The sequence below is a fragment of the Nilaparvata lugens genome, chromosome 14 (genome assembly GCF_014356525.2).
Source record: "Nilaparvata lugens isolate BPH chromosome 14, ASM1435652v1, whole genome shotgun sequence".
Classification (NCBI taxonomy): Eukaryota; Metazoa; Arthropoda; class Insecta; order Hemiptera; family Delphacidae; genus Nilaparvata; species Nilaparvata lugens.
The window spans coordinates 6,887,767-6,904,109 of NC_052517.1; the positions used below are offsets into that span (position 1 = coordinate 6,887,767).

At 33.4% G+C, this 16,343-nt stretch overlaps 1 protein-coding gene across 1 annotated transcript in view; it reads right to left on the minus strand.

The window, feature by feature from the left end:
* Positions 1–13,833, minus strand: part of LOC111058184 (methyltransferase-like protein) — a 32,316-nt gene extending 18,483 nt beyond the window's left edge. The window contains exons 1-4 of the mRNA XM_039440658.1: positions 13,699–13,833; positions 11,457–11,556; positions 5,515–5,667; positions 2,466–3,461 (exon numbers count right to left, since the gene is read on the minus strand). Coding sequence (XP_039296592.1) covers positions 2,466–3,461; positions 5,515–5,667; positions 11,457–11,536 — 1,229 coding nt within the window. The 5' untranslated portion in view covers positions 11,537–11,556; positions 13,699–13,833. The remainder of the gene's footprint in view (positions 1–2,465; positions 3,462–5,514; positions 5,668–11,456; positions 11,557–13,698) is intronic.
* Positions 13,834–16,343: the final 2,510 nt, after the last annotated feature.

A 16,343-nucleotide genomic window follows, 5' to 3' on the forward strand; every position in this document is an offset into this window, starting at 1 on the left:
TAGACAAGAGTGTGTGCTGCTCCATAACCGCCCATGTATTTTATTCTAAACGCCCCGACTAAAAACAAAGTGACTGTTGTGTGTGTAACCATCCAGCAGTGCGGCCTCAGGTTAAATACTCACATGCTCCAAAGTCATTCCTTGTATCAGATAATTGTGTTGTCTTCGGTGTTCAGAATTAATTGATTTTTAGTAAATTATTTATTTTGCAATTGGAAAAAATCTGGTATGGCACACTCACACAACTTTCCTTGCCGTTATGAAAATTGATCACCTGACGCTAGTGTTCCCGCGCATCTCAAGTCTACTATTCAAAGATTCGAGCCAGCTGGTGACAGGGTAATAACGCTGGAGACACACAAGGTCTGCTATCTCTTCATAGTGAATCATCAACAGTTGCCAACAGTTTGCAATAATTGGATAATCACATTCTCTCGAATTTTGAACTTATTTTTAATTTTAGGTGAAAATGTTACTGAAAATTAATTGTAGAGATTCTCATGCGCAATCTATTCCACTTGATTTTTTTGTTTTAATTGTATCTGAAGCCTGATAATTGAGAATCTAAAATCAAACTTTGCATAGATGGGGCGGAGCTCCTGAAATTTTTACAAATATGGGACTTGTGGCAGTTGATAGAGCTTATTGATGACTATTTCAGGTATAACTTTAATCAAAATCGTTGGAGCTGTTTTCGAGAAAATCGCGAAAAACCCTGTTTTTGACAACATTTTCGCCATTTTAGCCGCCATCTTGAATCGCATTTGATCGAAATTGTTCGTGTCGGATACTTATATTGTAAGGACCTTACGTTCCAAATTTCAAGTCATTCCGTTAATTGGGAGATGAGATATCGTGTACACAGACGCACATACACTCATACACACACACACACACACATACGGACCAATACCCAAAAACCACTTTTTTGAACTCAGGGGACCTTGAAACGTATAGAAATTCAGAAATTGAGGTACCTTAATTTTTTTCGGATAGCAATACTTTCCTTACCTATGGTAATAGGGCAAGCAAAGTAAAAATTATCTATATAAATAAAATACCGCATCGCGCCTCCTTAGGTGTGCATCCAGCTAAAGTTTGTCATGAGATGCATTTAACTAATGTACCTAGAATACATTCTATTCTAGGTATCTTGCATTAAACTATTTGGAGGTAAGAAGTTCGCCGGGCCAGCTAGTAAGTAAATAATAATATATAGTGAGGTCCACGTTATAATGGCAGTGGAGAAAGATAGGAGATCAACGTTGCCGATCCTCTATCTTGTCAATGCCTTCTATAGACGGTAGCTGATACAGGTTTATTGATGTAATATTAACTGTTCATTCTCGTTTAAAATACCAATCAATATTATATTTTATCAATCAAGAAATTATATTTTTCAAATATTTCATAATTAAGATGAAATATGTTGTTAATTAATTATGAATTCTAAATTGTTAAAAGACGATCTGGCAACAGAGCAAAGCGAGAAAGATATAGTGCTATCTGCTATGTTGAATGATAGCATAGAGAAACAATATCGTAAGTAGATATCCCATGGTATAGGGCGTTTATGTCGCAACTTTTACTGTTATCTCAAGCCGATAGTCCACGTAGTTCTTTCCCGTGAAGCTTTATGACGCTGGTAGTCTCTCATATAGTACCGTTCTTAAACTCTTACCCGGTCAAAACAGTAAAAATCGACAATAATCGTGAGTAATCGGCTTGAGATAACAGTAAAAGTTGCGACATAAACGCCCTATACCATGGGATATCTACTTACGCTATTGTTTCTCTATGATAATAATATATAGTGAGGTCCACGTTATAATGGCAGTGGAGAAAGATACAAGATCAACGTTGCCGATCCTCTGTCTTGTCAATGCCTTCTATAGACGGTAGCTGATACAGGTTTATTGATGTAATATTAACTGTTCATTCTCGTTTAAAACAATCAATTATATTTTATCAAACAAGAAATTATATTTTTCAATTATTTCATAATTAAGATGAAATATTTTGTTAATTAATTATGAATTCTAAATTGTTAAAAGACGATCTGGCAACAGAGCAAAGCGAGAAAGATATAGTGCTATCTGCTATGTTGAATGATAGCATAGAGAAACAATAGCGTAAGTAGATATTCCATGGTATAGGGCGTTTATGTCGCAACTTTTACTGTTATCTCGATATAGTCCACGTAGTTCTTTCCCGTGAAGCTTTATGACGCTGGTAGTCTCTCATATTGTACCGTTCTTAAACTCTTACCCGGTCAAAACAGTAAAAATCGACAATAATCGTGAGTAATCGGCTTGAGATAACAGTAAAAGTTGCGACATAAACGCCCTATACCATGGAATATCTACTTACGCTATTGTTTCTCTATGATGATAGAAAAGGATAGCAATACCATTGCTAATCAAACACTACCATTATAACGTGGACCTCACTATTATTTAAATTACCTTTTAGTATCATAATTTTTGCTTTGTTTCAGCACTTCTATCGCAGTACTGGAGAAATCACATCCATAAACGAACAAATTCTCTTCTTGACTGTATTGCAAAATAGGAAAAATAGAATTCCCCACTCCACAGCCGATTTCCAAGATATTTTTCTTTCCACCATTTTTTGCAGGGTCTGTAGACAGAACTGGGTCAACACTATCAGATTGTGTTGATCCTCCAGAATTGCTCGAAATATTGTCGTGATCAACACGTAAACTAGCCGAACTATCACAAAAATTCTCCGTATTCTCAACTGATGTTTTCGTCAAGACACTGTCAGATTGTGTTGATCTTCCAGAATTGCTCGAAATATTGTCGTGATCAACACGTAAACTAGCCGAACTATCACAAAAATTCTCTGAATTCTCAACTGACGTTTTCGTCAAGACACTGTCAGATTGTGTTGATCTTCCAGAATTGTTTGATATATTCCCGTGATCAACACGTAAACTAGCCGAACTATCACAAAAATTCTCCGAATTCTCAACTGAAGTTTTTGTCAAGACACTGTCAGATTGTGTTGATCTTCCAGAATTGCTTGAAATATTCCCGTGATCAACACGTAAACTACTCGAAGTATCACAAAAATTCTCCGTATTCTCAACTGAAGTTTTAGACAAGTTAGCCGAATTTCGCCCTAGATCTGCTGACGAATTTTGTGAATTTGTCGAAGAATTCTCCGAATCTGCAACTGAACGTTTTGTATAGTTGTCCGAATTTCCCCCTATTTTCGTTTGACAATTTCCTGAAGTGTTTTCAACAACTTTTTCACAATCCTTCACTAAACTTGTCGATGTTTTTAGTTTTGTAGTAATATTTTCCAAATTTTCATCCAGTTTCGTGGAGTTTTCGGAATCAGTCGCTGTTGTTTCTGAATTTTCCGGTTTTCCTTGGTCCAGATTTGGTGCCAGCTCTGGGAATTCCGTGAAAAGCCAGTGACGGTCTTTGAAAAATCTGAAATCGGAAAATAATAAATTTGAAAACAAAGACAAAATGCTACAGAAGGCAAAATGAAATCTAGTGCTGTTTATTGGAAGTAATTCAACTGAGAAAATGGGATGAACAACCTCAAATTAATAACAATACCTTAATTTTTGAGAAAAAAATAGAAGCCGTTTAAAATTATGACATGATAGTTCTAAGATGTCTACCGAGCGAACGCATTTAAGGGTAACCGTCCACTGGAACCGTCTTCAACCGATCCGTCTGGCCGTTGGATCGGACAAATCTGCCGGCCGTTAATTCGGCCGAATATGGTCGTCCATTGGAACACATCAGTCTAGTTGCTAATTATTGAATTAACTACTATCATAGCCACCAAAATTTGTCATAAACAATGATTATATTGAGATTTTGAAAATTGAATAAACAAATATCCACTAAATTAGTTATTCATCATTAAGCAATCTTTGTCCACAGATTCCTTTGAACATCACGATGATGATATCTTTTGTCTCTCATATCCCAGTTTGGTAGAGAGTTAGTGGGGAGGATATTCTTAATATTCTTCCCAAAGAATGGACATTGATATGTCCAAAGCTCCGCCAATTTATGTAGATGCATAACAATATAATTATTATCTAGAGTTATTATATTACAAATTGCTTTTTCATATAATATACAGTTCAATAGTTATTTTCTTAGTCTATATTATGTAAATTCATCCATAACTTTGCTGTATTGTAAGCTATTGTATACAAGTGTATAAGCCAGTATATATTGTAATCTACATAAATAAAGTACTCAATCAATCAATCAATCAATCCCACAATGGAACACGCTCTTGAACCAAACTTATCAACTTTTCATTGTCCATAGTTACAACTTTATAAAATAGAACAACTACAAAAAAACAAAAACAAACAAGACTAAGAAACAATTTTAGGTTGGGAACACTTTATTGTTTCAGCTCGACTAGTTAGTTCTGCCGGATAGAGCCGGAAAATCCCATTCAATTCGGATCGAAAACTTGATCGGCCGGAGACGGCCGTGCACGGACCTGTTGCAATGGACGAGCATCTATTCATTTCTTTGATGGGGGATCGTTCGGTAGTTTTCGGCCGATGCTAGTTCGGACGAAATCGGTTCCAGTGCACGGCCCACCTAAGTGTCTATAATTATTGCTGATTCCATATATTTAAAAGTATTATATTTGTATATACATAGTTTGGTAATTAGTCATTGAAAATCTTCAACAATTTTAATTAATTTCAACGGAAGAAACTTCATTTGTTTTTCTTAGAGCCACTTTTTCCAAGGTCTCTAGACAAAACTAAATTTTTACTGGCCTGTTTCTGGAAATTCTATTTGTTTAATTCATCTAATAGATGAATTAATAACTAAGGATCATTTGCACAAAAGCCTATTAAATTTGTATCATGATTAAATTCCACGAGAACCGATCGAAATTTTTTTGAGAAGAAGGCTTCTCTGATTGGTTCTCGTGACATTCAATCGGATTTAAAGTTAATAGACTTTTTTGCAACCTAGTGTAGAATTTTAATTACAGTTGGTACATCCAGATGATACAATACTGATATTTTCGAGCTCAAAATTCAAGTGTTTTTATTCTTTATTTTGTGAATTTATAGTTTGTTTCATGTTTTTAAGAAACTTTTATTATTAATCCATCCAAATTTGAAATTGTTTGTTTTATTCTAATTTATATTTTAGATTGTGATTTGGTGTAGAAATTTGAATGGACATAACCTATAATATTTGGACAATTTAAAACTAAATTAGGAAATTGAAGAAGTTTTAGGCAATAGCCTGTTTTTTCTTTTCCGATTCTTGTATTTTTTTTTTTGCTAACCTTATAAATAAATGAATAAATAAATAATACTGTGACAATGTCACACTTATAAGATCAATAGAATATTGATGATGATGATGAAACGTAGAAACACATGAGAAGACAGAAGAAGAAGAAGAAGAAGAAGAAGAAGAAGAAGAAGAAGAAGAAAGAAGAAGAAGAAGAACAAAAAGTAGAAGTAGAAAAACAACTGACCGATTCTGGTGTATACTGTAGAACGAATCCCAACTTTTATCAGCTGCATCTTGTAATTCCTTTTGACGTTGTTCGTCTATCAACTGACTCATCTGTTCACTCACTTTAGCCTCTGCTCTCTCCTTCTGTTCGTCATTCCACTCCACGTTGTCCCTGTGTTAGAAACATCACAAGTAGAAGAAGAAGGAAAATAAGGAGAACAAAAATTCTCGGGCTGACAAATATTACTTTCCTTGCCCTATTACCATAGTTAAGGAAAGTATTGCTTTCCGAAAAAAATTAAGGTACCCCTATTTCTAAATTTCTATACGTTTCAAGGTCCCTTGAGTCCAAAAAAGTGGTTTTTGGGTATTGGTCTGTATGTGTGTGTGTGTGTGTGTGTGTGTGTGTTGTGTGTGTGTGTGTGTGTGTGTGGTGTGTGTGTGTGTGTGTGTGTGTATGAGTGTATGTGCGTCTGTGTACACGATATCTCATCTCCCAATTAACGGAATGACTTGAAATTTGGAACTTAAGGTCCTTACACTATAAGGATCCGACACGAACAATTTTGATCAAATGCAATTCAAGATGGCGGCTAAAATGGCGAAAATGTTGTAAAAAACAGGGTTTTTCGCGATTTTCTCGAAAACGGCTCCAACGATTTTGATTAAAGTTATACCTGAAATAGTCATTGATAAGCTATATCAACTGCCACAAGTCCCATATCTGTAATAAGTTCAGGAGCTCCGCCCCATCTATGCAAAGTTTGATTTTAGATTTCCAATTAACAGGTCTCACATATAATTTAAACAAAAAATTTCGAGTGGAAAAGATTGAGCATGAAAATCTCTACAATTAATGTCCAGTAACATTTTCACCTAAAATTGAAAATAAGCTTGAAATTTGAGAAAATGTGATTATTCAATAATTGCAAACTGTTGATTCTATTGTCATTCACTATGAAGAGATAGCAGACCTCATGTGTCTCCAGCGTTATTGTCCTGTCACCAGCTGGCTCAGATCTTTGAATAGTAGACTTGAGATGCGCGTGAACACTAGCGTCAGATGATCAATTTTCATAACGGCAAGGAAAGTTGTGTGAGTGCGCCACACCAGATTTTTTTTGAATAGTAGCGCTCATCGAATTTCCATCTAGCTGTTTACCCTGTTGTCAATATTTGCAGTAGCAGAAGTCTTCGGGGTGAATTACAGCATTTAATTGGGATTTTCGTTTAATAATAATAAAGAACAAAAATTAGAAGAATATTATTATTACAGTAAGCATCCCATAGCTTTGCCTCCGTCACTTGTGACTTATAACACACTAGCCGTCAGGCTCGCTTCGCTCGCCATATTCGTCTAGCCAGGGGGCTCCGCCCCCTGGACCCCCGACAGGATCGTCCAAGAATGAGATCAGCAGGCTCGCTTCGCTCGCCTGCATTTTTTCATTATTTGAGCATTTTTATCATATGTTAGGACGATCCAGTCGGGGATCCAGACTAAACGTCTGGCTAAACGGATATGGCGAGCGAAGCGAGCCTGACGGCTAGTAATATAATATTCCCAGGAATATCTCTGATTGAAGTAGCAGTGCCCAATCAATTTTTCCGCGATAAATGCATTTAAATCTTCAACTTGATGCCAACCTAACAAAGTCAACTCAACTTAATGCCAACCTGACAAAATTATTAATTTAGTTGCCAGTTAACAACTGTTTCGAAGAGGTACTCTATCTAGATTATAGTTCTATAGTAACATATGATATGGAAATTTCAATTATAATTAAGAGATTGGGAGAAGAAGAATATACATGCTAAAAGACGAACTTTAAACCCTTAAAAACAACCCTTAGAGTTAAAATATTGCCAAAAGATTTCTTAGTGCGCCTCTAAAGGGCCAACTGAACATACCTACCAAATTTGAACGTTTTTGGTCCGGTAGATTTTTAGTTATGCGAGTGAGTGAGTGAGTGAGTCAGTGAGTGAGTCAGTCAGTCAGTGAGTGAGTGCCATTTCGCTTTTATATATTATATAGATATAGATTCAATTGTAACTGAATTATAATTGAATTAAAACACATGTGTTATAGAATGATCAAATTTATTGAAAGGAAAATATTGTAGGTTATAATTCATATTCATACATACATTTTTCTATTTATGATTCATTCAAATGAACGGCATATAGGCAAGGTATGACCAATCCTAATAAATGAGGTATCCTTGAAATCTTGATAAAATTTGCTATTTTTTTTTGTTTCTTGTACATTTTTTTAAAAGTGAACGGTTTTCGTGAAATTTGCAATTAAACATTTAAAATGGCCGCTATTTTCATCGAAAAATTTTCATTTTATTTTTCAAAGTTGAGTCTTTATAGCATTTTAATAGCATTTATAGCATCTTTATAGTCTTTAATTTGCAATTAAACATTTAAAATGGCCGCTATTTTCATCGAAAAATTTTCATTTTATTTTTCAAAGTTGAGTCTTTATAGCATAGATACTTATGCCAATTTCATTTAGTTCTTGAGATAGAAATTCCCAAGTGAAAAAGACAAAATGGCAGCTATAAGTATAACCGCTGAATAATAAGAAAACAAAGATATTGTCAAATTTCACTGAAAATTTATTAAAAACTTTAAAACAGAACCATGGTTTCACGTAGTTAACCAACGCATCATCAGCTGTACTGAGGAATGAGGATACAGAAACATTTTTAACCTAATCTTAGAAGTCTAGAGCTCCTAAATAATTGGGTGGCAATAACTAAAGTAATGAAATTAATGAATATTATACATGATATCAAAATATATACACCTTTGTAATTATTTTCTAGGTAAAATTAAATTTACTTTAAAAAAAGGGGATATTATTATATATTATTATTTTTTTTTTTTTTTTTTTTACCACTCTATACAGCTGGTCTGTTACTCTGTCTCTGACTTGAGGTATTTGGCTTGACAATCTATGGGCTATTTGAGAAAAAATTTACTTGAAAGGTTATATTTCAAACCTTTAAAAATTACAGCAAAATAAAGTTTAACACAAATTTCAATGATAAAAATTTATTTTTTAATAAATTTTCAGTGAAATTAGACAATATCTTTGTTTTCTTATTATGGAGAGATTTCACAACATCACCATCAACTCTACTAATTTTATTATAACCGCTGAGTTTTGGACACTTCAAATACGACATTTGTAGTCTCCTATCTAGTGATGTAAAATTCCCGGGAATTTAAGATCAAGGAAATATCCCCAGAGAATTTAAGGGAAATATTCCCAAAAATCATAAATTCCCGGGAATTTATGGGAACTTAAGGAAATTTATGATATCTTTCATAAAAAATGACCGAGAAAGACGTTTTTTGTTACACATGGTCTCAATTTTTATTTATTTACTCTTATGGCTTTTATTGGCAGAGAGATCCTTTCGGATGTTCTGCCTTGCCGTATTACCCAATGTCATTTCCTATCAACACTCAAGTTTATAGGTTATGTCTTGGGTTCTTCATTTTTCTCAATGGTCTCATGGTGGTCTCAAATGGTCTCAATCACCTAGTTATACAACAGATTTATGTATGAAATATAAGGATGAATAACTTATAAATTGTAGTAAGTTCAAAGAAGACAGTAATTCGAAGTTCATAAACTGAAAGGAGAAATGAGCACTCAATAAATCATTCAATTGCACCATTATTATCATGCTACTTTCATGTCTTACAAGTTGAATAAGATTTTTTTACTTACTAATAAATGCCTGTAAATCAGGTAAACAAAGTCAACAAAGTTTTGAGTGCAATTCATGGCATGATTTTATTCAATTTCTCCGCACAAAAATAATTGACCACATTAATAAAGATTAGAGTAGAATATAAATCCAAAAAATGAAATTATAAAATACAGCAAAATAGGCTAAACTAAAACAAGGAGCATACTCGAGTTTAAATCAATATTAAAATAGTTATTTGTGCAACTAGTGCGCAAAGTGACAGTTTGCTGCACCGAAAGAAACGTTTACGCCCGAGCCGTAGGCGAGGGCGGAATGGCTACTTGAGTGCAGCAGAGGAACTTTTGCGCACGTATTTCACATTTAATTTTTCCTACAGTTACCATTGAATATGAAAAGTGGGTAATTATGGGTAAAATTGCCTGAAATGCATCAAATGTTTTTCTGTGTAATTTTATTATTGATAAAAACCTTAATCCTAAAATCCTAAGTCCTCGTTTTCGTTGGTTATAATATAAATAATGAATAATAATTAGCGCGTTGTGCTTGGTTGCACCTCTGCTCACTATAGCAGCCGCAGCAGTCACTGTTACCAACTTCATTTTGATTTTGCTGCACTGTTGCTCCATATACCTACTAAGTATTTTGCGTTGCCATGTTGCAAATCTGGAGTGCAGAAATATTTTTCCCGCACTAGAGCGGAAAAGTGATTCTTTGCGTTCTGTAATCAGTGCAGCAATGGCCACTTTTCAACGTAACTGTAGGAAAAATAAATTGAATTGAATTGAATTTCTTAAAGGAGCTACGGGGTGCTCCAAGTTGTGTTCCAAAATTCAATCAATCAATTCATTTATTTCACAAACAAACATAATACAGAATAGAAAAGAAAGATATAAAAAATTTGTCCTATATAATCTTCCATTTGGTAGAGAGTTAGTGGGAGGATATTTTTAATATTCTTCCCAAAGAATGGACATTGATATGTCCAAAGCTCCGCCAATTTATGTAGATGCATAACAATATGATTATTATCTATAGTTATTATATTACAAATTGCTTTTTCATATCATATACAGTTCAATAGTTATTTTCTTAGTCTATATTATGTAAATTCATCTATAACTTTGCTGTATTGTAAGCTATTGTATATAAGTGTATAAGCCAGTATATATTGTAATCTACATAAATAAAGTACTCAATCAATCAATCAATTGACTGGACTATACGAGTATTTAAAAGACAGTGAGTGAGTGAGCAATAACAGACTCAAAGAATGATGATTTATTGATTATATCAATGTAAAATGTGGCTGAGCTTGATCAATATCAAATAGAATGATGATTTATTGATTATATTGATGTAGAATATGAGTGGGATTCATAAATTTCAATCATTTTTAGAAAAATTTTAAATATTCCCTTAAGTTTTAAGCTTTGTATTGTTGTATTTCACGTATTGCATCTTGTATTGTTGTATTCGTGAAGGAGACACATTAGGGGTGACCTGTTGTCTCCATAAATAAATAAATAAATAAATAAAGTTCCCAAAATTTCTTGGCCTCGGAAATATTGCCAAATCATAAGTTCCTTCCCACTGGGAATATTCCCGATCCACATCACTACTCCTATCATCCAGAAACAATACCCTAGAATATTCGACACTACTACTTATGAAACAGCCTGTATAATCACATTAGCAATAATCAACATTAAATACAAGATCAGCTATACCGGAATAACTTGGTTCATAGTTATTCATTTATTCATTTTATTCATTTCATTGACAATTACAAATCATAGTTATAATAAATATAATATGATTGGGAGAAGACAACAGGCATAGCCCAAAACTGTCTTCTCCCAAATTTTTACAAATAAATATTTCAAAAAGAATAAGGTTAAAATTTCACTTTCACTTCAAAAAGTCCAATTTCCACTTCAAAACTAATGACTAAACTAAAAATTTTGAATTTTGATATTTAAAAACTGATTAATAACAAAAATATTTCACTTAAATCTCTATAAATTGGAAATTTTTCAGTAATTTTGTAAAATTTTGAGCCAGAAAAGAAACACAACAAATAAACAAAGTCATTTTTGGTTTTTTCTTATAGTTATCTAGTATAGAAGGCGGTGGTAACAGAAAATTGGCAACTTTACCATCCTATCATATTCACTGACTTTTTAACGTAAATATCACATATGACTATGGGAAGCCTACTCGAATAATTACTCACCACGCATTATGCTGAAAGGTGTCATTTTTATCCAGTAGGTGTCTGTTTCCAAATTGCGGTCTTTTTTCAGTGTCATCCATGTTGTTTTTGAACTTTTAACCTGCAAATTATGTATAAAGATTCAAGATAAGGTATTGACAGATTATGTAGGCTATTAATAATATAACAAGGATCTAATTAAAAACGTCACATACTGAAAACTTGAATAATTTAAAATAGGCTTATAAACATCCTTGGTAAATTAGGAATTTATGACAATTTTTTAAGTTAATCAGTTGAGTAGTTGAGACGTGATGATACGTCATTAGTGAATTTCCTATCCCCTACGTGTATCAGCCAATTATTATCAACAATAAAGTTTAATAACAACCTGCAAAGGAGATCCTGAGTGCAGGTGTGAATCAATTGTAATTACATGATACAAAATAAAATCACAATAGTAATAAAGAAAAGGAAGAATACAAAACAAAAGCAAAAATATTAAATCATATCCTCAACATCCTAAAATTTAGACATACACGAATGTATCTCAAACTCGTATTCATTAAGGTGCGTACAGACTATCGCTCTGCTCCGCAACCGAACGTCACTCCAGCAGAGCGATTGATGATCGACCGGGGAGCAACAGTGGTTCGACCGGGGAACGCGAGAAGATCTAACATCTTCCGTAACGTTCATGATGGGTGCGCGGGCAGAGCGACTGTGGTACGATGGAGGAACGAGGGCGGTTCGAGGGCGGTACGAAGGCGGAGCGTGCTCGGTGCGCGTTGGAAGTGTGTATATGTATACGCAGCTTTAGATTAATTTAAAGTAGATGTTTCTGTCAATCCATTCATGTATAATTCTATTTAAATTCCCAGTTATATTCCTGTTAACAAAATCTAGTGGTATTTTATTGATTAAATAATTGCATTAGTATTGAAGTTGATGTCTGCATATAGTACGCTTTTATGAGATGTATGTTAAATCTATTTGCACTGTTTGCCGGTATGTTATAGGGAGTTGTATGAATTTTAAACTGATTTCTATGTTTGTTTATGTAACTAATTACTCTTTTAATGTAGGTCTGTCTCAGAGTCGGGACATTTAGTTCGATGAAAATTTCTCTACTTCAATAAAGTCGTGGTCTTCCAAGAGCTGCTCTTATCATGTGTTTTTGCAAAATAAAAACTTTTTTCAAATGTGTGTCAAAGGCGGCGCCCCAGACCTCTATTACATATTGAAATAATGAGTGGGCGTATGCATAATATACTTTCCTAATTATATCCAAATTTTTTTCATTTTATGTATTTTGTAGAAGACATGTATCAAGTACTTTAGTTTTGAACAAAAATATTCTATGAGTTTGTTCCACTTGATGTAGGTTATTCCAATTAAGCACAATTCTTTCCTTTATTATATTATAGAATATTACGGCGGATTTCTACATATCAAAACCCGGGTTAGTGAAAATATAATTCCCATTAACTCTAATGAGAGTATTCTCACTTAGCCCACCCGAGCAGGTATGAATAGACCTATTGGAACTTATGGAAATAATATTCTCACTGTACTACACTTGATTACTGATACGTGGAAACTCTTGCCTAATTATAATATTAGGCTACATAGATTTGGAAGAAAAATAGCACAAGGACTATCTTATTATTTCATCTATCAATGTTATTACATTAGGGTAATTTGCATTGAAAATGAATTGAAACTGAATTTTAAATTTATGGAAAGTCATTCTGGAGATTTTTGAGAAAAATAATGAAAAGTTTGAATAAAGTTGTTCCAAAACATTGAAAGCGGAAAGCCTTTATTTCATTGTATGGTATGTAAGATAATAAATCTTAATTAATATTACGTCAAATATTGAACAAAAATATCTAAGTTTTTATGGATATCACATATCAATGAAAAGTAGGCCTATAACTTTCTTGCAAAATATGATTCATAAAAAAATGAGATCTTGGAAACTAAATAGACCTATAGAATAAGTGCATAATAAAAAATACATAAGAAATAATAAATCAAGGAGTCATGAAAAATACAAAGCAATTTGACTATTGAAATTAATCTTGAGCAAGTAATATTAATATTACTCAGTTAGTAGGCTATTCCAAATTAAGCACAGTGCTTTGTTAAGGTTATATGACTCAAGTAGTAGCCTATTACAGTGCATAACAATTGATTTCTGTCCTTCACTTTGAATTTGTTAAGAATGAAAAGCTATAATAAATGTATTTCACATACTTACACCATCTAATAAGTTCTATGTAGTAAATAATATAGAAAACAAGATTAAAACCTTATTTTAACCTCACTTTACATGAAACACGCTTCTGCCACGCTTCTGCTTTCTGCTTGATTATAATCGATGTCAAGAAATAACTGTCGATAGTGGTTTTCGACTATCGAGTACAAGTTAGTATCGATATACTTCTATCGCTCTTTCGATAGTTACGCGGGCAAATTTAAAAACGAGCCTGTGTAGAATAAAATGATTATTAAATAATTTTGCTAGTTATAAATTTCAACTTTCAACATTTTGTTTTGTTTAACTTTGATCACTATTATGAAAATAATGAGGATCATACGCCCGGCTTTAATCTCAGTAGGCCTACGTCAATTACATTTAACCATGATTAACTGCCGTTGGTTAGTCTTCCACAATAGTATCCTATAAATATATTCTTGTAGAGCTAGAATTGCTATTCATATAGAGTTAGTGGAGATTATAGGAGAACATCATTTATAATAATTTGTATTAACATCAGTTTTAGTGACGATATTCAACTGCATACCTAATGTTTTGTTTTGCTGTGTCGAATAAAGAGAATACGGTACCGGTATTCTTTTCTATTCTATTCAAACAATGTTGTAATTTTTCGTTTTACTGCCTTCTATAATTGACCGAGCGAAGTGATGTCTGAGATTCAAGTCGACGGTTTGGCATTTCTCTCAATGTTTGAATGTTTATATGTTGTGCATTTACGGCGAAACGCGGTAATAGATTTTCATGAAATTTGACAGGTATGTTCCTTTTTTAATTGCGCGTCGACGTATATACAAGGTTTTTGGAAATTTTGCATTTCAAGGATAATATAAAAGGAAAAAGGAGCCTCCTTCATACGCCAATATTAGAGTAAAAATCAGACTATAGAGTTATTCATCATAAATCAGCTGACAAGTGATTACACAGATGTGTGGAGAAGCCAGTCTATTGCTGTATTTCCATAAGGTCTATAGTTTCAATCAGGTACTTGTGGATGAGAATACTGCGTGAGGGTCTACTGTTCACAGATAGAAGTGATTAAGTTCAATTCATACCGATGTATCGGATCCAAGATCATTGTTAATTCTTGTTAACTAGTAGTTCTGTGAACAGTAGACCTCGCGCAGTTATAAACCACATCCTCCTCTTATACTGTCCATCAGAGTAAATCCTGTCTGTATGTCGTGTCGGCGAGATATCGGTGTGAAAACGGCTAATGACTGTTGGGTTGGTGTATCGAAAATGCAAACATCAAAAGCTAATCTCCTTCAAGACATACTGGCAACAGGACAGCCCGAGTTCAAAATAGCAGAGAGACAATACTATGTTATTTTGGTTATCAATTTATTGCATATGTTATTTCGTAGTAGCATAGAGAAACGATAGCATAAGTAGATATCCCATGGTATAGGGCGTTTATGTCGCAACTTTTACTGTTATCCCAAGCCGATAGTTCACATAGTTCTTTCCTACACAGCTGTGTGACACTGGTAGTCTCTCAAATTGTGCCGTTCATACACTCTCACCCCAACAAAACAGTAAAAATTGACAATAATCGACAGTAATCGGCTTGAGATAACAGTAAAAGTTGCGACATAATCGCCCTATACCATGGGATATCTACTTATACTATTGTTTCTCTATGGTAGTAAGTAGTTCATTTAATAGTGTATAAAAATTGCATTCAATGAGGCATGCAGTTAATAGTCCACATAGCAGGTGATTTTTCATCAAGTCACATTGAGATATTGAATTGCATGCGTCATGGCATGCTATTTATAATCCACTCGACAGCTGATTTATGATGAATTATTCTAGTCTGATTTTTACTCTAATATTGGCGTATAAAGGAGGCTCCTTTTCCTTTTATATTATCATTGAAATTCAAAATTTCCAAAAAACCTTGTATATACGTTGACGCGCAATTTAAAAAGGAACATACCTGTCAAATTTCATGAAAACCTATTGCTGCGTTTCGCCGTAAATGCACATCATATAAACATTTAAACATAAAGAGAAATGCAAAAACCGTCGACTTGAATCTTAGACCTCACTTTGCTTGGTCAATGAGCAATTAAATTGTTAAACATGTAACATGTAATCGTCAAGAAAACATATCTTCATATGATTTAATAATACATTTCCATAATTTGGATTTGATATTATGGTATAGGTATTTCATATTTTTCATAGTCTAAAAAAGATTTGGCAACTGAGGGGAGTTGGAAAAGGATAGAGCTATCTGCTTTATCTAATGACAGACAAGGATAGCAAACCAATGTTAATCAGGTGCTGAATTTCTCCGACGGTAGTTTTTTGTAAGGTACCTAACTAGTCTATATACAAAATTGAACATTTTCATTTTTCAACACTCTAGTTTTGAAATTTTCCTGGAAAATTTATACTCATTCGATAGTTTATAAAATGGCAAAGTTTTTTCATTATTGGAAAAATATTGTTAACGTGAAAAAAAATCAAGAAAAAACTGTTTGAAAAGTTTAGATTTTAACTCGACTTTGAACTTTTTCAACTTGTATCTCAATAACAATTGCAGATACGAACTTCTAACCAGTTTCATTGAATTTCTCAGCCAAATTTCCTATAGAAATAGTTATTTGTGCAACTAG